This window comes from Hevea brasiliensis, chromosome 14 (assembly GCF_030052815.1).
Source record: "Hevea brasiliensis isolate MT/VB/25A 57/8 chromosome 14, ASM3005281v1, whole genome shotgun sequence".
Classification (NCBI taxonomy): Eukaryota; Viridiplantae; Streptophyta; class Magnoliopsida; order Malpighiales; family Euphorbiaceae; genus Hevea; species Hevea brasiliensis.
In genome coordinates, this window is record NC_079506.1 from 81,978,166 (window position 1) to 82,000,541 (window position 22,376).

The 22,376-nt window shown below is 28.3% G+C and overlaps 2 protein-coding genes across 4 annotated transcripts; one reads left to right on the top strand and one right to left on the bottom strand.

Moving 5' to 3' along the window:
* Positions 1-625: 625 nt before the first annotated feature.
* LOC110652007 (deaminated glutathione amidase, chloroplastic/cytosolic) lies at positions 626-7,740 on the top strand. The gene is made up of 9 exons (XM_021807498.2): positions 626-947; positions 1,165-1,301; positions 1,495-1,623; positions 4,083-4,141; positions 4,599-4,711; positions 4,798-4,890; positions 6,005-6,107; positions 6,387-6,469; positions 7,415-7,740. Exons 1-9 carry the CDS (start codon positions 723-725, stop codon positions 7,454-7,456), a joined length of 984 nt encoding a protein of 327 aa, XP_021663190.2. The 5' UTR covers positions 626-722; the 3' UTR covers positions 7,457-7,740.
* A 2,813-nt stretch (positions 7,741-10,553) lies between these two features.
* Positions 10,554-16,475, bottom strand: LOC110652006 (uncharacterized). 3 transcript variants are annotated; one of them, XM_058133491.1, is made up of 6 exons: positions 16,272-16,474; positions 16,108-16,176; positions 14,158-14,617; positions 11,996-14,003; positions 11,658-11,864; positions 10,554-11,192 (listed from the first exon to the last, which is right to left on the bottom strand). In XM_058133491.1, the coding sequence occupies exons 3-6, from the start codon at positions 14,526-14,528 to the stop codon at positions 10,875-10,877; spliced, it is 2,904 nt and encodes a 967-aa protein (XP_057989474.1). In that variant the 5' UTR covers positions 14,529-14,617; positions 16,108-16,176; positions 16,272-16,474; the 3' UTR covers positions 10,554-10,874. The 3 variants fall into 3 exon arrangements, with proteins under 3 accessions (XP_057989474.1, XP_057989475.1, XP_057989473.1); XM_058133492.1 differs by lacking the exon at positions 16,108-16,176 and having other exon boundaries at positions 11,996-14,000; positions 16,272-16,475; XM_058133490.1 differs by lacking the exon at positions 16,108-16,176.
* Positions 16,476-22,376: the final 5,901 nt, after the last annotated feature.

The following is a 22,376-nucleotide window of genomic DNA, read 5'->3' on the forward strand; positions in this document are numbered from 1 at the left end:
AATTTTTTCAAACTCGAGTCGATCATTCATAAGCTCAAGTTTAGCTCGTTTAAAAAATAAACTCTAAATGAATTGAGCCAAATCGAGTTTTTTTATCAAACTAACTCTCAAGCAGTATGTGAATAGCTATACTCATTTATAGAGAGAATTTTAAATTTAAAGATATGAAGTTTATGCTTTGAAATTTTGATTAGCTCTCGTAAAAAAACTTAATTTTTATAAAAAATTAAATTTAAATTACAAATAACTATATTTAATAAATGTATTTTATATATTATATATTGATTTTATCATAATTTTAAATAATATATTATTTTTAGAATATTTATAAATAAATTAATAAATTTTTGTAATAGAATGAAATAACTAATATATATATTTTTACGAATGAATTTGAGTTTATTTAGTGAGCGTACTCTCGAGCTGACTCACAAGTCTGTAAATGAGACAACTCATAAATTAATTCATGAATTTAAATTGAGCTTAAATTTAATTCAATGAAACTTTTATTGAGCCAAACTTCAAATAGCTCACAAGCGGATTGGCTTATTTAGGCTACTAGCGATTTGCAACTTTGAGGCCAAATTTCAATATTAGTGTAATAGTGCATGAATATAAAAAAAGAGAGGGCCTAAGAGCAGCGAAGGAAAATGAAAACGACCTGTCGTTTTGGTCTTTTTTAACATCATCACCAGGATCTTTCTCCGATCAAGGAACGAACGATGCCATTTTGTCTCTCTCTCAACTGTAGCCGCTTCACTGCAAGGAACCAGACTCATCTTTGTCCTATTGCTCACGTGCGTTCCCGCTCATTCACCGTTAAGTCACGTGCCACCATCGCCGGCAAGTCAGACATGGCGGCCTCCACTGTTCGCGTCGCTGCAGCTCAGATGACCTCAGTCAATGACCTCGCCGCCAATTTCGCCACCTGCTCTCGTCTTGCCAAAGTAACTCACTCGCCATCGTCTCCCTTTTTTTTCAATTTTTTTGTTGAGATTCTTGCTTAATCTTGTTATTTAAAATTCACCTCTTTTAAATTGGGTTATTTAATTTTGAATTTAATTTCTTGAATATTAGTTTATGGCACAATCTTGGTGATAGTGGGGAGGCTGTTAGACACTGTGTTAAGCTAATTTATAGAGTTTGTGATCTGTATGTGCAAAGGAAGCAGCAGCAGCTGGGGCAAAATTGCTTTGTTTACCAGAAAGTTTCTCTTTTATTGGGGCTAAGGATGGGGATAGTGTTAAGGTTGCGGAACCTTTGGATGGTCCAATCATGCAACAATATTGCTCCTTAGCAAGGTAGGATCTTGGCTTTATTGTCTAGAGGATGTGGTTTCTCTTTTTGGTTTGTCACTATCACTGCGTAATTTCCCCATTTCTGCTTGATGTTTTCCTTTTGTTTGTTGATATAACATTATAGTTTTTGTTGATGAATAGCATATAGCTATGTATGATTCTTTACTTGTAATTGGCTGCCATTCATGGATTGCAGAGAGTCTGGCATTTGGTTGTCACTTGGAGGCTTCCAAGAAAAAGGATGTGATGATGAGCACCTGCGCAACACGCATGTTATTGTTGATGACAGTGGGAGCATTAGGGACACTTATCGGAAAATATTCTTGTAAGATGATTTTTTTTCTTTATTTTAGTGCGGTGCTTTTTCTTTCCTCACCATTTGTTGTTCTTTGAGCATTTATAATTGTACTTTAGGTAGTGTTTGATATAAATGAATTTCACAAAATTTTATAAAATTCATTTGTAAATTTAAAATTTTTGTGTTTGGTTTAAATGAAAATTCATTTGGAATTCTTAATAATCAATTATATGAAATTTATTATAATTAAATCAAATTTCATCAAAATTGATAAAATTTACAAATGAATTCCAAGCTTAAAATCATATATATTTTAAGTGACAAAATTATCCTTTTATTATATATTATATTATATTATTTTATTTTATTTTATTTATTCCAAACACAAAATTTATTTCGTTTAAAATGAATTTCATATTTAATATAAAATATATTAAATAAAGAAATTCATTTGTAAATATTCATTTGTAAATGAAATGAATTTGACAATAGAATTAAACCAAACAAGGTCTTACTGCAGTGAGTTTTACGTGAAAATTTGCTCTTTTTATTTTCAAATTTATGCTATGTAGTACTTCACATTTTTTATTTTCTTGAAGTGACATGTTTAGTGAAAAAAATATGTCTTGTTCAGTGACTTCATTTTCTTGTTGGATTGGTAGTTGTTGGAAGATAGCAATCATACCATAAAACAGTTGTCAATAATACTTACAGGTGGTCATGTACATGTGCACATACACATTCTTGCACCTTTACAAATGCAACAGTTGCTGCTACTAAGAATGCATAAACAACAGCCTCCCTGCGTAAACAAGATGGCTTTCTTTCATTTTTTGCATTGAGAAGAGAAAAACTTAATCTTATGAGAAGAAATATGAAGAAGCATTACATTGTCATTTTCATTATATTCTTCTCCTATACCTTTTGTTGACAATCATTTTAAATCTCCAAACATCTTTGAGTATCTCATCCAATGTGGTTGGTTTGGGGAAAACTCCTTTTCTCAAAACAGCAACAAGTTCATATTGAGTTTGATTTAGTACATTCGTGAATACAATAGCACACACATCATTATAACATGAAAATTCAGTACCCCAAATCATGCATGTCTGCAAAAGAAAAGTGTGAAAAAGGATCAAATATCATACATATAATTGCTGCAACCTGAATCTCTTTCCTCTTCAAGGGATCTTGAACTATTTTCCCATACCTGAAAAGATGAAAAATGATACTATATGATGACTCTCAATGATAAAGAAGAAAGTTCTGGAGGTAATTTTGGTTGGGATAACTGAAATAGAAGGATGAAAATAATTTGTGTTGGTCTAAATAATGGATGCGGATGTGAAATTGATGTATGGGAAAATGGGTTGTAATAAGATGCTTAAAACATACTATTTTATTTCAGCTCTACATAGCATAACAGATAGTAGACAAATAAAATAGATTAATAGAGAATTGAATAACAGATTAAATAGAAATGGACTAAAATGAGGGTTTTATCTCTTTGAAAACCCCAAGAGAAATTTTTAAAATGTAATAGAGTTGATAATGGTCAAACCCAGACCTGAGACTGTTGCCCGGTTCACGTACCCAACATGGCTTGGAACTGCAATGGGGAGGGCCAGTCTTGGTCCCTTCCATCCTGAACCATGAATCAGACCAGACCGGATCAGAATGGTGGTTCAGCCTGGTGGTCTGGTCTGACTCAACCTGCCTTTTTTTTTTTTTAACTTACTTGCATGTGCCACCTAAGACAAAGAGAGGAGGCATGTTGGTGCCTTGTGAGGAGCAACAGTCACATAACCATTTTTGTTTCTTTTTTTTTTTTGAAATATTTTCACCTTTGCCATTTTACCATTTGTAAAAAAAAAATTGCAAATTGTTTATAAATACCAACTAAAATTCCATTTCCTAATCACACCAAAAAAAATTATCTCAATTGCTTCAAAAAATACATGTAATTTTTTTTAATTGCTATCTTTGTAATAATAATAAAAAAATATATGTATTAGAATCCTAATACTAAATAATCTGTATCTGTCAATTTTTTTTATTTGCTTTCTTTGTATAAACAAGTACGTAATAAATTTTATTTAAATAATATAACTCAATTTTCTTAATTTTGAATAATTCTCCTTAATCTATATAAAATGTAATTTCAGCCGGTTTGGAACCGGCCCAACACCTGAACAACCTCCAGCCTGGACCAGTACTGAGCCAGAATCATAGATAACTGGAACTGTTGGGAACTAGGACCCAACAGTCTGGTTCAGGTCTGTCCCAGCCACAGCTCAAAATTGGACTGTGGCCAGGTCTAAGCTTATCCAAAGTAGATGTTGCTGTATCACATCATTGTTTCTGAATTCAATTGATTTGAACATATACATAACACCTCCATGATATATCATAATTAACACCATAGGTTAAATGATATATCATAATTAACACCATAGGTTAAATGAAAGCTTTCTTTCTAAATGAAGGTTTGATGTAGATGTTCCTGGCGGAAGGGTGTACAAGGAAAGTAGCTTTACAGAAGCTGGTGAGCTCTTTTTCTGTGTCTGATTTTCTTGTAATATGAGTATTGTCCTCTGTTTTGTTGTCATCGAGCCTGATGTCGTTGCATATGGTTCATTATACAACGTAATAGTGTGTGTGTGTGTGTGTGTGTGTATAAAGGTTTAAAATCCTTTTTGACATTTATTCCTCCTTAATTAAATCTTTCCTGCAAATATATAACCCGACTACTGGTCTATATGTTTATTATTGAATGTGGCATGCATGCTAGATGATCTTGAGTCTGGAAAGAGATTTTATGATTCTATATTTTCATGGGTCAAGGTATTTGCATTCATATTGTTGGTTGCCTTGCCGGTGATTCAATGCATTCACAAAATATCCGTGGCTTTAGGAACATTTTGGTCTCTTGTTTTATTAATTAGTGTGTGTTTTTGTACAATTTTATATACATAATCAATCTATATCAAATATGTTTCCAGGAAAAGATATAGTTACAGTTGATAGCCCTGTTGGATGCTTGGGTCTATCAGTTTGCTATGATTTAAGATTCCCAGAGCTTTACCAACAGCTCAGGTTCCAACATGAAGCACAGGTTTATTTTAATTTCTTAACATAGCAGTAAAACTTGGTTTTTAGCATCTAACTCTTGAATGTTGAATCTTTTACCATTTTCTGCAGGTTCTATTGGTACCTGCAGCTTTTACAAAAATTACTGGTCAGGCACACTGGGAGATTCTGCTTCGAGCTCGTGCAATTGAGACTCAGTGCTATGTATGAAATTCATTTGCACTTTAACTGAACTAACTAATGGGATTGGTGATAATCCATTATCACATCGATTGCATAAATACTCTTTACTTGATGGTGATGGGATAAATTTAGTTTGTGGACAATCTATCCTTTACGTAATCATGGTGCTATGCATTAAGAAGTGGGGGCAAGTACCCCAATTGAAATTTTGAAAAGTTTAGTCTTTTTGTGAGATTTTCAATAATTTGTATAAATAATTTAGGGAAAAGTACAAAAAAGTACTATGTAATTTGTGTTTTGACAAACTAGAGTCATGTGGTTAATCCATTAGCAAAGAAGGTCCAAACACCCTAATACGGCTAATTGCTGCTGATGTCGCTATAGACCAGGTGGACAGAAAAATAGTGCCGTGTCAGCAGCCATTAGTGGTGTTAGAATGTTTGGACCTTCTTTACTAATGGACTGAACCATGTGGTACTAGTTTGTCAAAGCCATACCACAGAACCCTACTTGAAATCACCCTAACTACATGGTACTTTTTGTACTTTGCTCAACAATTTATTGATTTTTATTTGATGCCTCTGCTAAAACATTACTTTGTCATCACATATATTCAAAATTTTTTCTATCAAAGTCAAACCCACTAGATCCATTGAACCTTGCTAAAAGTTTCATTTAAAAGACACAATAATTCTTCTCCCCCAAACCACCCCCCAACCAACAACCCCCCCCCCTCTGTTTACTTAAAAATAAAGTAGCATATGTAAAAATCAAGTAAAAGGTACCAAAAAGTGATGGCTGATCAGTAATGTGAAAGATGAAAAAAAAGGGGAAGGGAAAGGCATTTACTCTGTAAATTTTCACTATCTAAAAATATTAATCTATTTCAAAATTTGTCTTTTAGAAATGACTATTTCATTACTTTTATTTCAACTTTTTAGTTAATGAAGTGTTTCTTCTTTTTTTTTGTGCATTCTTTTTTTAGGTGAATTTACTTTTCTGTGTACATATAGGTGTACTATATTGAAAATTGTACGTATTGTCTTCATATGAATGATACCCCACATTGACAAAAAATTCTGGCTTCTACACTGCATGTAATTCATCTTTCTGCTTGCAATGTGTACATTATCAGGTGATAGCTGCTGCACAAGCTGGAAAGCATAATGACAAAAGAGAAAGCCATGGTGAGACATTAATAATTGATCCATGGGGAACAGTAGTTGGTCGATTGCCAGGTGAGAACTAGCATCTCTAGTACAATTGCAAATGCCACCTGCTTATACTTTTAAAGGAAGTGCCCTCTTTCCTAAGAGTCAAAATTGTAATTTTGAATTTAACTATTTAAATTGCTAAATTTTTTATTTGGTGTCGTTCAACTCATTCATTTATAATTTTTTTTTTCTTGCTTTCTTCTTCTTACCAACTTGATGCTTTTGTTTTATGAGATTTGTTCAATTGGTTTTGCTCCTTTGCAAGTTTTAATGAATATATATGATTCTACTTTTGTGTTGCAGATCGACTTTCGACAGGTATTACTGTGGCTGATATCGATTTGGCATTGATCGACTCAGTTAGAGCAAAGATGCCAATTGCCCAGGTAAATTATGTTCATTTCACTTAAAAAGGCCATTTAAAAGCTTAATAAGGCAGCCATTATTTCAGACTAGGAAAGTTACCTAACCTTGGACCAGGCAGTCCTGGACCCAGTGATTAATAAATAACATGTACTGTGGGCTCAAGACCTGCCTGTTTATCAGTTGAGGCACAAATGCTTTAAATCCTTTCTAGGTTCACCATCCTATTGCTGTTTGTTTTGTTTTTCTTACAAATTTAAAACATTAAATGCGGCATGGTGGGGCTCAAATTGCTATTAGGCTGGGTTTTGAGTTATGTGGAAGCCCAGGTTAAGGCTTAGCCAGGCTGGCTCAGCCAGCTCAAGTAATGTGGTAGTTGCCCTTGTTTGAGGGGATGCAATGCAAGTACAAAATTGGAGATTTTTTGTTTTTTTTTTAGATAGGGGGATTGAGGGAGTGGGCACTCGAACCTGACAATATACCTTTAGCCATTGAATCAAGCCAAGCTAGGCAAAAGTATTCACAAAGATTGTTCACTGTACCAAAGTCTAAAGCTTCATTTAGCATGGAGTAAGAGGGGAATAGAATAGCTTATTCTTAGCTTTGGTTCAAATTTTAATTTTGGAATAATTATTCTATGGAATATTTTCTTCACAATCTCAAGTTTTGAATGTGTAAAAATTTTTGTATAGAACAGATATTTTCCAAGTTTTTGGAATACAAATTTCATACATAAGAAAAGCTATCCAAGGGCATGGAATTGTAATTCTATTCTCTAAACCGAATAAGTAAATCTTAAGCTAAATATAAATTTCATTTCCCTCAAAGGCTTTCCTGTTATCTCTTCAGTCTAGATGGCCAAAAAAATGGTTTCTGGTGATGGGGAATACATGTGGCGTACATGAAGCATATATGTCATAGCTTGGCAATGTGTAATTGTTTTTAATAAAAAGTATTTTGTACTTCAGCAACGGAAGCCCATTGATTTCTGGAAATCTTCATCTGTATGATTTCCAAAGATGAGTCCTCCCGGATCTGCTATATCCAGATGTTATGTCAAAGCCACATCAAATTCTTACTGTGTTGTAATTCAATGACAGGCCACATAGTTATGCATTGTAAGTTGCAAAATAAGTTAAAAATTTCCTTTGTCAGGGAGCCGTTTATTTGTGCTTTAATTTATCCATATCTCTGTAAATAGATTCTTGTACTATTAGCAACCAAAGTATTCAACTAATTTCCAATAGCTGATGCAACAATACTGAGAATTTAACATTTAAGGCCTTTCCCTTTATTCTGGATCCATCAAGTCACTTCAGGGTTAACATCTTCTAGCAAATTGTTACTGTGAAAATTGCATGAGGTTTTCACTTCAGAGAAACTATATAAGCTCTTCTTTAGAGCTTTGAGGTTTATCTGTTCCTTCTCTTGATATCCCCCCATGTTGAGTGATCCCCATCTGAGTAAATCAATGATCTGCAACTGCAAGATTCTGCTTTTCTATGATTTCTAAGTTGTAAATGAGTTTCGGTTTCTTGTCTTGATGAATGAGGTCCTGCCTAAAATCAGTTTATGGAATGTGATGGTTGATGAATATCTTTGCCAACAAGACCATATAGAGGGAGGGAACTCTTTAACTTGTGAAAAACAGTTTTTTGTTTTTCATTTTCTATATTTAAGAAAATTTCAGTTTTCATTTTCTATGAAAAACATGAGAAATATTTATTCAAAATTTTCACAAAGGAACATGCCTTTAGGTTCTTGAGTCTCCAGCTGCCAAATAGGAGAGTTTGTTTGGTGGGTTTAGGACTACCATACTCACAGTCATATAAAGTGTAGAGCATCCTGAAGTGGTTCTTGTTCTCCCTCTCCTAAAATTTTAATATATTATTTTTCATTGATATAAATAAAATTTTCATTATAAAAATTTTATTTTAAATATTTTTTTTATGATAAAATTTATTATAATATTAATAATATACCTGTTAAACTTCAATTCGATATCGATTGAATTTTAAATTCTTAACAATCTGCTTTATATCAATGAATTCTTATTGATTCGATTTAATATTTTGTCATTAGAAACCTTCATCTTTATTTTTAATTGTCACTGATTAGTAATTATTATTTTTTATTAATATAATTTAAGTTAATAAAGTAATAAAAATAATTTTGATATTTTTTTTATTTTAACAAATATAATTATATTTATTGTGGGAGAAGAATATATATTATTATTTTTTTTAATGAGAGGATCCATTTGCATTAAACTCTACTGTTTGTTTTTCAAAAAAAGGGTTTTAACCATAAACCATGGATCACTACTGGTTCAATTCTCGGATAAATTGATTCGATTCAACTAGTTGAGCCAGTTTGATTTTATGACAATTTAAAAATAACAAAATAATTATTTCAAAAAAAAGATCTCAACAATATTTAAGGTAACACTCTTGAAAAAAATTATTTTAATCTTAATGACCAACATGTTCTAATTAGTTCCAAAAATGTTATTTAACTTAGCAAAGTAACGATAGTGATTAGCCTTCTTGCATATAGAAGTGAGCACTATGAATTGCTTTAATTCAGTAATTCGGTTTAGTTTTTACGATAATTTGATTTGATTCGATTCGATTTTGCATTTTAAGAATTTCAATAATTTCGGTTCGATTCGATTTTGAAGAGAAAAAATGATTGAATCGAACCGAATCAAATTACTTTATTGATTTTTAAATTGATTTATTTTTATAAAAAATTTATGAATTATATGTAATTTTATTTATATAAATTGTTTAATTTCATTGATTAATAGTAATTAGGTTCAAATCAAGCTCAAAATCAGATTAAATAACTTGAAAATTAAGTCTAAATTAAAAAATTTACCCAAACTCAAAAATTGATAGATTCAAACAGAACCGAACTAAAATAGAGTAGTTCAATTCAGTTTGATTTTTCATTCATTTCAATTTAATTTAATTTCTAAAATATGATAATTCAATTTTGATGATTCGATTCAGTTTGAACTAAATACTCAACCCCACTTGCATCCCTTGTTCAGTGTGCATCATAAATAAAGTTTTCTATCTAACTCTCACATCAAATTCTCTAAAATATTATGATTTCAATATTTTTGGACTAAAATTTATTACTCAACAGCCTTTTAAAATTTTTTATTTCCATCTAAAAGGATATTTGGCTTGGTTATTTACTTTTAACTTTTAATTTAAAATATATATTTTTTAATTTATAAGTTAATTTAAAAATAATTAATTAATTATTTGATAAAACTGTTTAAAATTAATTTTTAAATAATTTAAGTATTTAGTTAAAATGTGCTTAAAAATAACTTAATTTATCAAAATGATAAAAAATGATATATCATTGAATATTATAATTGTTAAAATAAAAATAATATTAATATTTTAAAAAATTATTGGAATAATATAATTTTTATTTGATCAAAACATAATTTTAAAATAAGTAGATAAATAATTTTTGATTTATTTTAAATAATTTTTTAATTTATAAATTAAATTAAATACTAATCTATTTATAATTTTTTTTATTTATAAATGACTTTGATTGATTTATAAGCTAAATTAAACATCTCTAAAACTCATTATAACAAATATAACATTTTATTTATGGTATGTCCTGTGGGCAAATATGAGGGAAAATATGGAATAATTTTAATTATTATCTGATGTGTTTCAAGTGTAGACAGTGACAAGTAATGGCAAAATAATTAATCCAAGATGGGATAAAAACATATAATAGTCTAAAAAACAAAATTCCCTGTGATTTGCAGTAAACATTGCAACTTATATATGAAAGGTTTGGCATTGTGAATGGGGTCAAATTTATTATTTTTTTAAATATTATAAATATTGAAAATAACAATTTAAAAAAATATTTTATTGTTTTAATATTCTCAAAATTAAAATTTATTAAATTTAATTTTAAATTATTTTTTAATATTCTTTAATTAATATATTAAAAAAATTATTTCTATACAAGAAGTCAACAATGTCACTCAGATTCTTAAAACCCTCAAGATCTGTGATTTGGACTCCAATATAAGCATCTAAATTCCAAGAGAGAGCAGCTCCATTTACAAAATAGCAAAGATACATTTATAACTTTAATTAGATAACAGGAAAATCAATTACATACAATTATGAAAGCTAGCATTAGACAAAAGAATCATGGTATTTAAGGCTTTTATACCATTTCACCATCAAAGACCCCACTATGAGAAAAGGGAAAACATAGAGTAGAGTTGGAGGGTATAGAAACCTCAAGAACACAACACTATAAACATTTTTCACACATCCTACCTATGACCTATAATAACTCAAAAACACATATTTCAAAGTATAGGACTATAAACAGTGTTTACACATCCTACCAAAATGCCCAGCTCTCTAGAAATCATTTTAGCAAGAATTCATGCGTATAATCAGGACTGGCAAGAAGGTCAAAAGGTTTGGTACCTATGGCGTCTTTAAGGATTGTAATTTGACCTTCCTTGAGAAGTATGTCTTCATCAAGGGCCTCTATCTTCTTCTTCAAGATGCTTACCTCTGAATTCAAGAGCATATTCTTCTCATTGTATTGCTTCACTTCCTCCCATATCAAATCTCTCTCCTCAGAAACTTTGGGTAGAATGCCCCTTATGATTGCTAGCTCCTTCATAGATTCTTGGAGGTCATTTTGAAGCCGACTTATACCATCATCCTTCTTTTGCATCTGTTACAAAGAAGAAATAACAAGTGCTAATGCTGAATTCTTTTTTAATTGAAAATTAAAAAAAAAAAGGGATAAAATTTGAAACTTATTAAAGCTGCAAATTTATTAAGAAATTGTAGGGTTTTATCATTTTTGACAAATGGAAAGCCTCACACAACATCAACCCACAACAATAATTGAGGAATAGGCAAATGCATAAAATATATTAATATAAGAGATGAAAATTAAAAATTCTAGCAGATATATCAATATTCAAACGCGTAAAATGAGTTAAAGCTTCTTGAGAGGTAGTTTTATCTCGTTTAAGCCACCTGCCTATTTATTTTTTAAGCCATTGGCCAGCCTGGTCCCTCAACTTAAATACCAAATCTCAGGTTTGTCTTAAAAAACGGGGTTTCAAACACAGGCATGCTGCACGCATGAACTGACATTGAACATCACATTTTTGCAGTAGAAGTGGATTACCTGAAGTTCTAAATCTTTCAACTTGTGGCTGACACAGGAGAGGTTGTCCATTGCATTATGGACTTCACATTTGAGGATGTCATTGCCTCTCACTGCTGCTGCCAGTTCAGCCTGCAACTGCTCAACCTCCAACTCTTTAGTGCACAGCTTCTCTCTTAATAGACTTGTAAGCAAAATTTCTGCTTTGAGCTCAAATTTTAATGTTTCCTAAACAAACGAAAGGAAAAAAACCAATAATAGCATTGGTGATTGAAAACAAGTCTACTAGACAACGCAAATCTCAGAAGAACATAAATCAACAAACTGAACAATTGTCCTTGATTTAAATAGCAGCTCACCTCTGAAGCTTGATGATTTAGTTTTGCTGAACCATCAACATTAGTGCATGGCACCTCAAATTTTGATGCAACTGAACTGGACTTCTCCTGCAGCAAAGAAGATATTGTCTGCAAACTCCTCATTAGATTCTCAGTTCCTTGCTTAAAGCCTTGAACTTTTGCATCGGCTTCAACAACAAACTGCCCGTCTAAACCATTTCCAATAAGTTCTATACCCTGCTTAGTTTCTGGAATTTGGCCTGCTTTCCCTTTGATGAATTCCAATAACCTGGAGCATAGCTGTGTGCTCTCCTTTAACATTGATAGCCCTTGATTTTTCAGGCAGCATACATGGGTCCTCATTTCTTTATCTAGTTTGAAAGTTAAAGCACCAATCTCTCCTCCACTGCCCTTTAAGCGATTCAATAAACCAATATTCTCATGTCGAAGAGAATCAATTTCAATCCTATGAGATTCCACCTCCCTTCGCAAAGCCAATTCTACCCCAGTCAACCTCATTTGCTCCATTTGCAATTTTGTCACATGCTTGTCATACTTATCCAATAACTGCTTCTTCTCAATTTCCTGACTAAATGCTTCCTGCAAACCCTCAACTGTCTTCTCTTGTTCATTGCAGGTTCTTAACAATCTAGCAGTAGACTTTTGCAACTCTTTGCACTCCTTGTCCTTCTCTTCAAAATTTCTTTTGATGCAATTAAGATCTTCTTCTGCCACTCTGTACTTATCTTGTAATTCAGAAATATCTTCTCTTAGATCATGATTCTCCTTGCTCACCTCTTGCAACCTTGAGGTCAGGTGTCTAAGTTGTTGCTCTGAATATGTAATCACACTTCTGCTTTTTTCTTCCCTCTCACTAAAAGAAGAGACTTCCCTCTGAAGGGAGACATTCTGCTCTGCAAGTTCTCTAACACGAGCTCGAAGCCTCTGCTCTTCTAACTGGTACTTCTCAAGCTTCAACGACCAGTTACTTGACCTTCTGTCTAACTCTTTTTCCAATGCTGACTGCAATTCACTCTTCTCCTTTTGTAGTCTTTGGGTCTGTGACTCCAGTTCTGCTTTTGCCAATCTAAGTTCTTCCCTGGAAGTGTCTCTCTCAGAAATTCGGGAGTTCAAAAGACCTGAAACCTCAATAGCCAAGCTTAGTCTATCCTCCATTAAGTTCCTAATATTCTGAATCAAGGATGATATATCAAACCCACTACCTTGAAGAAAGCATTCTCGGTCAAGTTCTTCAGAAAGAAGCAAGACCCTTTCCTCAGCTTCTTTAGATCTTCGTTGTAATTCCACATCTACAGCATCCTCAATTTGAACAATGTTCATATCCCCACAACTGTTCCCAAATAAACAAGTGTTTTTCTGAGAGCCTAAGAAATCATTTTCATAGTAACTATTAATGGTTTCATAAGGTTCCTCCTGTGAGTAACATTTTCGGGAAGGATCATCTATATATGAATCAACACATTTATTCATGGATTCAGCATATATATCTTCAATTGTGATTGGCATATCATGGTTAAACTCCTTCGAACTTGGTTTGTGAAAATAATGAGTTTGGGAGAGCCTCTCAATAACATTTTTTGCAAGTCTCCGTGGAGATTCCTGATTAAATCCCTTCTCTACCCAATCTCTGGAAGAAAAATGAAGGCGGGTGTCTTTAGCATCCTTAACTGATTGAGACCTGTGCTTATTTTTTATGCCATCTGTTGGTGATGCAGGAGCTATATATTGAACTCGTGGTGGAGGCTGTCCAGCATCATTTCCATTCACAGCAAAATTTCCTTGGAGAGTACAGTTTTTGGGCTTATTTCTCTCTTGCTGCTGCTCTCCATCAATGTAGCGGTCCAAAACTTTGCTTGAGATGCTACTAGAAGAAGAGTTTCCTGATGAATCATGATGAGATTTAGAAGAACTGGAAGATCCAGGCCTCTCTTGTCCATATGCATTTTGAATAGTTGTCACTTCAAATCGCTTTGCTCTGGCTTGCCTCTCAGGTGTAAGAGCCCGCCTTCTAGCATAAACCAAAAGCCCACCAAATTACTCACAGGAACAAATTAAAATAAAAGGGGTGCCAATTGCTACTTGGAAAACTTTAGATTTAGAAGCATAAAATGAAGCCCTCAACAAATACATTTTATCAGATATCAGTGAATCAAATGCCTCACCTAGATGGATGGTCATGCTGACGAGCAGCACTGCTAATGCTACTAGAAGGAGATCTACTTTGATCACCCATGTAAGAAAAATCTCTTTGCTCCAGTCCATCAACAAGAAAGGCAGCTGATGACATTGAGTGGCTTCTTCTAAGATGTGAACTGGTGCTGGAGCTAGCAGGATTATCATAAACTTGCTTTCGAGACTTTGAGAATAAGCTTTTGGAACTCTGGAAGTTGTTGTCAGCCTTATCACCACTTTGATTGTTCAACCCACCTTCCCATCCATCCCAGTAATCTTGTTTATCAGTTGATGGCAGACAACCATTATTGTTGTTTCCATTGTCGGAGGAAGAAGATCTGAAAAAGAATAGCTTCTTCATCTATGTATCTAAAACTGTTATCTGTAGCTCATGAAAAACAGTGGCTTCTATCCCGGTCTTTATAGTCAGTTCTGATAAAATCACTGAACCTGAAGTGCAATTTTTTAAAGAAAAATAAAAATAGGGGAAAAGCAAAATCTGAAATGCATTATCATCGTCAAGATTGCTGCAGAGTGGGAAAGGTAAAAGCAAATGTGAGGATAATAGACCTTGAATAAAAAACAACTGTATACAACTTGGCAAATTAGGCCATTATATTAAGATTTAAGATATCTGACAGAGGAAAAAGAAAAGCATACAACAAAGCAGAGATAATTATGAATAACCCCAAAGCAATGGGAATGAACCATATGATAGGAATCATGACTCGTTAATAATATTGGATTTAATGAGAAAAAGGAAAAAGAAAACGTCCAGCAGGGGGAAAACGAATACAATTGAAAATTTCAGAAATAATATGCCAAAAACAAGTAGAAATTGTCTTATTACCAAACAACAAAAACATTATTAAAAACTGTCACAATATTATGTTTGTAGGGGAAAAAACAACTAACAACATTATGAACCAAAAAAACTTGGTCTTAACAAATTGATCAAGAATCAAATACATAGCCTAAACGAGATTAAGATTTCATATCATAATGACAAAGTATGCATAATTAATAGAGCTGCACACCCCACCCCCCAATAATAATAATAATAATAATAAATAAGAAAAAATAATCCAAACCAGTGGCAGTCACAAGCCAGAATCAACTTAATAGGAATAAATTAATATGAACAAATTTGGTTTCTTTCCTGGGATTAGCTTTTAAAGATTGACTCGCACATGCTTGCAAGCACACACATAAATGCAACATATTATTTAACAACAACAGAGGAACGGCTTGAAAATTGAAAGCCACAATACCGTTGGATAGCTCAACATTAAATAAACGGAAAAGAATAATGTTAACCCATAAATAAATGAATAAATTTAATATTTTATATGGAACAGAAACTATAGATTAGAGTACAGCAACGCAAGCTTTAAGTACAAAATCATAGAACATAAGACAGAATCTTAATAAAATACAAGATCAATTCTCAAAAACCCTAAAACACCTTATCTCTAAAGAATCAACCACTAACCATTAAAAAAAAAAAAAGAAAAAACCGAATGTCTGACACCAACAGCAGTATCACTTACTATACACTTTTTAGCTCATGAACAATGTCGAGGCTCGAGACAAATAACCACAATCCCTGTAACTGATTTTCCATAAATTTTTTTTTTTTACTTGAAAACAAAAATACGTAAGTTTTGGGGAAAAAATTTCAATTGAAACTCATTTGTAAAATTATTTCTTTCTGTAGCAAACATTCATTTTCTGTGCATAAGAGAAGAATAAGCAAAAGCAGTAGCAGTCTGTTTGGTCCCTCAGAAACCCAACAGAAAACAACTCACACAGTTACCATTAGTTTGAATTTCCAAATACAATTTCGATCAAAACAAAACAAAAATAAAAAAAGAAAAAGAAAAGAAAAGAAAAGAACAAGAGAATCAGAAAAAACAGGTAGTATGCAAAATCAAACTTACTCGAATTTTCTGGGCAACCAAACAGAGCCAAGGAAGAACTTTACTTACAATTTCCTTACTCTTCTGCTACTTTTAACGGTCAAAAATTGCAAGAACCCAAAAGAAAAACACAAACAAATATTAAAAAAAAAAGAGAAAATTTAATCTAGAAATGAATGACTTACCATTAATGTCGAGATACTAAACCTTCTGAGAGAGATTCAAAATTCAAAAAAGGAACTATTAAATTACATTTAAAACCCAAAAACCGAAATTTAAGGAAGCTATTGCTAGTCAATGAGCTCTCAAGCCAGCTTAATTTTATCCATCTTGGGGGGGAGGGGAGAGAGTGCATGGTGGGAAGAGAGAGAAAGAGGGAGATGGATAAAGGGCGGTCCAAAAAAAAAACGTTTTTTTAAATATGTATGCTAATTATTGATTGTTTAAAATAAATTTAATATGTTTTAATAATAAAAAGTTAAAAATAACGTTTAAAATAATTAAATTATTATTTTAATAAGTAAATAGTATTTTTTAAATTATTTTAATTTTTAACATCAAATCAATAATTAATTATTAAAATAATATAATTTAAAAAAACTATTTATAAATACAATGTAATTCTTAAATTATTTATTAAATAATATTTATTTATGAAAATACTACTTAAATAAATAATTTAAAGAAAATATTATTTAAAATAATATTTTTTTAAGTAATTATTATAAAAAAAATATAAAAATTATTTAAGGAAGCACAATTTTTAAGTCACAAATGATATTTTCCTAAGTAATATCTCATCTTATAAAATAGCATAAAAATTTTAAAAAAATATTATTTAAAATAATATTTTTTAAAATATTTATTCAAATTTAATTAAAACTTTAAGAGTATGTGAAGCTCAAAAAATTTATTCTTTACTTATTTACTTTACGATTTACTTTATTTTTTTAATAAATTTATTATAAGCAATAATCGCTCTAACTATCAGTAAAAATATCAGTAATATAAATAAAAATAATAATTTTTATTTTATTATTAATATAAATTGAATTTTTTTATTATTTGAGAAAAAGTTTTTAATTAGAATTTATTGTGTTATATTTATTAATTTAATAATTATTTACATATTAAATAAACATGAAATTTGTTATTTCCTAAAATGAAAATTAAAAAAATACAAGGAATAATTCCAAATAAATTTATTTTATGTAAATTTAATTATCTTAAATTATATTTTAGCAATAAAAACACTAGTTATGTTAAAAAAAATACTAGGAAATATTTTTGTAAGAAATCCACCACGTAAATATATATATATATATATATATATATATATATATATATATATATATATATATATATATATTAAAAATTTAAATTTTAACATAACTAAATTTTATATAAAATATTTAAAATTATTCCTTTAATTTTTTAATTTTCATTTTAAGAAATAAAAAATATTTTCAAATTTGTTTACTACAATTTTAAATTAATAAATATAACACAACAAAGTTTTAATTAAAAATTTTTCTTAAATAATTAAAAAAAATCAATTTATATTAATAATAAAATAAAATTTATTATTTCCATTTATATTACTGATATTTTTATTAATAGTTAGAGAGGTTATTGTCTATAGTAAGTTTATAAAAAAAATAAATAAATAAATTGAGTTGTAGCATTTGGCTGGGATATTAAAACAATTTATTTGAAAAAAAAAATAATATTTTAAAATTTTTAGGAATAAGATATAAATTTTTCTCCCATTAGTAATGTCAGACCTAAAATGTTATTAAAAATCATTTACAAATTTATTTGGTTACTTTCAAATTTTCATAATTAAAATACTATATAAAATTTAATTTTTAATTGTTTATTTAATATATTTAAATAAAATTTTATAATGATAATAATTTCATCTGTAAAATCAAAATAAATACTGAATCACTATAAATGAAATGAAATTCATATAAAATTTTAAAATAAAATGTAAAATTGATAAAAGGAAATCTTACTTGAGTCTAGTTTGTGAATATTTTGATTCATTTATAATTTTAGTAAATTTTACATTTAAAATTATAAAATTTAAATTATAGTCTTATTTTCATATAAAATTAAACTTAATTTAAAAAAAATAAATTTAAGTTACAAATAATTATATCATATTATATATATTTATTGTTATTATTATATAGTAGTTTTAATCAATCTATTATTTTTAAAATATTCATAAATAAATATAAATATATTTATAATATAATAAAAAAATAATATAAATTTATTACAAATATACCTATTTATGAATCTATTAATAAACTAAGTTACTTATTTGAATTTAATTTATTTATTTACACATATTATATATTTAAAAAAAATAAGTTGAAAAATGAAAAAAAAAGGGTAATTTGGTCCGAAAATGAAATATAAAAATAGTTGGTATTGCGTCGTTATAAAGTGGAAGACGAGCCGGGGTTTTGATTGATGGAATTCTGATTTAACGCGGAGATGTGATGTGGAAATGGAACCCACTGATAGTGAAAAATCAAAATTAAAATGTTAAAATAATTAAAATAATTTTAATAATTTATTAATTATAGTGCCAAAGAGACCGCATGTCGTACTAATTTATTTCAAAATTTGACTTTTTATTTTATTTATGTATAGAAAAATTATTTTTTTTAATTTTAAAATATATTATTCTTTAATAATTTTATAATATTCTTCATTATAATTAAATTCTATTTAATAACAAAAATAATTTTTTTTTACTAATTGAATATTTAAAGTTTAGTATTATTTATGATTTCAGTAAGTTATTTTATTATATATTAAAAATTTTAGAATGATTTTAATTTAATTTTTTATTATTTTAATATAATTTTTAATTTTTTATTTTTAATTCAATTTGTTATAATTTCGATTCAATTCTAGATTTTTAAAATAATTTTATTTAATTATTTTAATAAAAAATCATATTTAAATTAATATTTAAATTTTAAATTTAGTTATTAATACGTGATATTATTTTTCAGTTATTTTTAAATTATATAATTTTTAATTCTAAGATGTATATATAATTTAGAATTAAGCATATTATATAATAGAATAGTATAAATATATTATATAATATATATTTTAACTATTTATTAATTATATAATATTTAATAATAAGATACAAATATAATTATGAATTAAGTATATATATGTATAAAAGTATACTTAACTTGTGTTTAGTATAAAGTTAAAAAATTAAGAGTTAAATGTCACCCTTGTAATTTTTAACTTTTAAAGAGGGTGATTATTAACCTAGGCATCCTAAGATTAACATTTAACTTATTAAGAAGGTATAAATATTAATTAAGTGAAAACTTAACATCATTTTTTTTTTAAGTATCCAAACGACATTTATAAGGGTAATAACCAAACACCCCCTTATAATTAATAAACACAAGATAATTTAATGTATTTATAATTAAAATTATTAAGAAATATAGAGAAATAAAATATAATACTAGGTTACATTTAGTTCATAATTATATATATATAATTATATTGAAAGTGTATAATATACCTAAAAAAAAGTATAGAAAAAACATATATACAAATTCAATTATTGATTCGATTTCGATACGGTTTCAGTTCGGTTTTTCGTGAAGAATTAAAACTGAACTAAAGTATCAAAATAACTTTGATTTTATACAGTTCTTTAGTTCAATATGAGACTCTCGAGAACTATGCATAACTCTGCTAACTATTATAGCAATTGTTAGCTCTTTTAATAATTGTCAGATGTCGATTAACGGTTATGTATTAACTATTAGTGATATCATCTTTTTAATTTGAGTTAAAATATTAAACACTGTCTTTTTAACTCTAGTAAAAATACCAAACATTAAACACTGCCAATATAAAATGAAAGAGATATTTTGACCATAATTAAAATATTAAATACAATTGTTGTCGAACAGGTAGTAAATTATTTACAAACAAATGAAATGAGTGTTATTATTATCAAAAAACAACCATACTTAAAAGTATAAATTGGTAAATTGGTAGGTTAGGGTTCTAAGAATAGTTTTTTTTTATCTTTCTATTACACTCCAAGCACACGAAAGCTCACTAGGCTTGAAACATGAATAAGCGCAGCCATATTAAGAAATTACATAACCTAAAAGTTTAAATTTATAAATGAAAATTTTAAAAATAGTATTATATCTCTCAATCAATCATAGAGTACAAAATTTAAATTTAAAATGTAATCCATTTAATACCAAATCTTACTAATATATATTATTTAAAATATTATTTTCTAAATTTAAATGGATTTGGCTTCAAGCTAAACATCATGATGCACATCATTAGGCTTCTATTTGATGCAGCTTTTTTAACATTACCCATATAATCATCATCTTTGTCCATGTTGAGATGTTAGTAATCATTATTAAACAGAAAATTGAAAAAAAAAAAAACTTTTCACATATATTAAATTATATAAATTGAGTGAAATAATTTAATTTTGGCAAAATTAAAAAAAAAAATTGAAACTTATCATTTTAAATTAGAAGAACTGCGGCTAAATATTTTAAATAAAATCATTCATTATTTAATAGCTAAAATTTTTTGTTTAGTGTTATTATTTGTACTCATGTTAAATATAATTATAATTATTTTAATATTAAATTAATTATATAAATTTTAATTATATTATTATAAAATATAATATTTAATTATTTATTTATATAAATAAATTTAAATAATAAATATTCAATATACAAACCCTTAATTTAGATCCAATTTCTTCACCTATATTATTATAAAATTTCAATTTATAATAAATTTCATTATATATTATTTAAATTTATTTTATTAAAACCAGATTCAATAATTAAAAAAAAAAATCTAAACTCATGGTGATCCCTAATGGGTGTGTTAACATAGGATTTGGATTGGATCTAATTATTAAATTGGAATTTGCTGATTTGGTGATGTAGTCAAATCATTGTCAATTATCAATCATGCTATTTAAAAATTGATTTGGCATGAAATTTTTTCATAATAATAAAATATTAAAATTTGTGAAAAAAATAAAGAAAATAATGTAATTTTCAATTTAATTTTGTGCTTATTAACAAGTTTAATTTAATTATTTATTTAAATTAAATTAAAAATATAATCAAATGGTGTCAAATATCAATCATACTATTTAAAAATTGATTTGATACGAAATTTTTTTTCAGAATAATAAAATATTAAAATTTATAAAAAAAAATGCAATTTTCAATTTAGTTCTGTGATTATAAAAAAGTTTAATTTAATTTTTTAGTTAAAAATTGAGTTTTATAGATTAAATTTTTTAATTTTTTGATTTAAATAAAAAAATTTTAATATCTTAATTTTAAAATATATTTCTTAATTTTTTAATTTAATTCTAAAATTAAAAAAATAATTTTTTATTTTTGAGTTAAATTAATAACTTAAATTAAAAATTTTAAATTAAATTAAATTAAATAAAAAATTAAAAACAGGCTCCCAATGAATAAAAGGAGTGTGTGTAATTAAGCCTTAAGCCCAAAGAAAATTAATTTAAAAATTTTAACTTCTTAAAACGACAACTGAATAAATATTAAAAAAAATTTGTAATTTCTGGAAAAAAGGAGGTCGATGAACTACCGAACCTAAAATTGAGGCATGATAATTGTAAAAGTAGATTGTAAATACAAGTTAATAGAACTCTATTTTATTTATCTGCGTATAAAGAAAATAATTATGAAATAACAATTTTTACCGTTAGCCTTTAAAAGTCATATTAATTATAATTAATTGTGTTGATTATGATTATCACTACTATCACCATTTAGCCACCGTTACCTCTACAATAACAAGCCGCTATTGCAACTACTATCTCACCTTGCCACCGCCGTTACTATTATCTAATTATCGCTGTCACTACCACCACTATTTAACTACCGTTGTCATCACTACCACCACCACTACCATTTAACTACTTCTGTCACCACTACTACTACTACTCGACTACCAGTTACTATAATCATTATCACTTATCACTAATACTATAAATAAATTAAATATTAAAATAAAATTATCGTTACATTACATTAATTTTGTTTTTATTTTGTAACTAAATATAGAAATACAAATATAATGACAATTATATTACATTACAATTTTGATTACATTACATAATTAATTACATTACATTATATTACGCTCTACAAACATAACCTAAATGTGTTTATATAAATTAACTTTCTAAATGATAATTTGGT

Bases quoted from the DNA above. Each gene is read 5' to 3' on its own strand.
- LOC110652007 (XM_021807498.2), top strand. From the start codon at position 723: ATGCCATTTTGTCTCTCTCTCAACTGTAGCCGCTTCACTGCAAGGAAC. The intron at 948-1,164 runs GTAACTCACTCG...GTATGTGCAAAG, and splicing joins CCTGCTCTCGTCTTGCCAAA to GAAGCAGCAGCAGCTGGGGC. The intron at 1,302-1,494 runs GTAGGATCTTGG...CATGGATTGCAG, and splicing joins CAATATTGCTCCTTAGCAAG to AGAGTCTGGCATTTGGTTGT.
- LOC110652006 (XM_058133490.1), bottom strand. From the start codon at position 14,528: ATGAAGAAGCTATTCTTTTTCAGATCTTCTTCCTCCGACAATGGAAAC. The intron at 11,865-11,995 runs GTGAGCTGCTAT...TCGTTTGTTTAG, and splicing joins TAAATCATCAAGCTTCAGAG to GAAACATTAAAATTTGAGCT. The intron at 11,193-11,657 runs GTAATCCACTTC...TCTTTGTAACAG, and splicing joins TGAAAGATTTAGAACTTCAG to ATGCAAAAGAAGGATGATGG.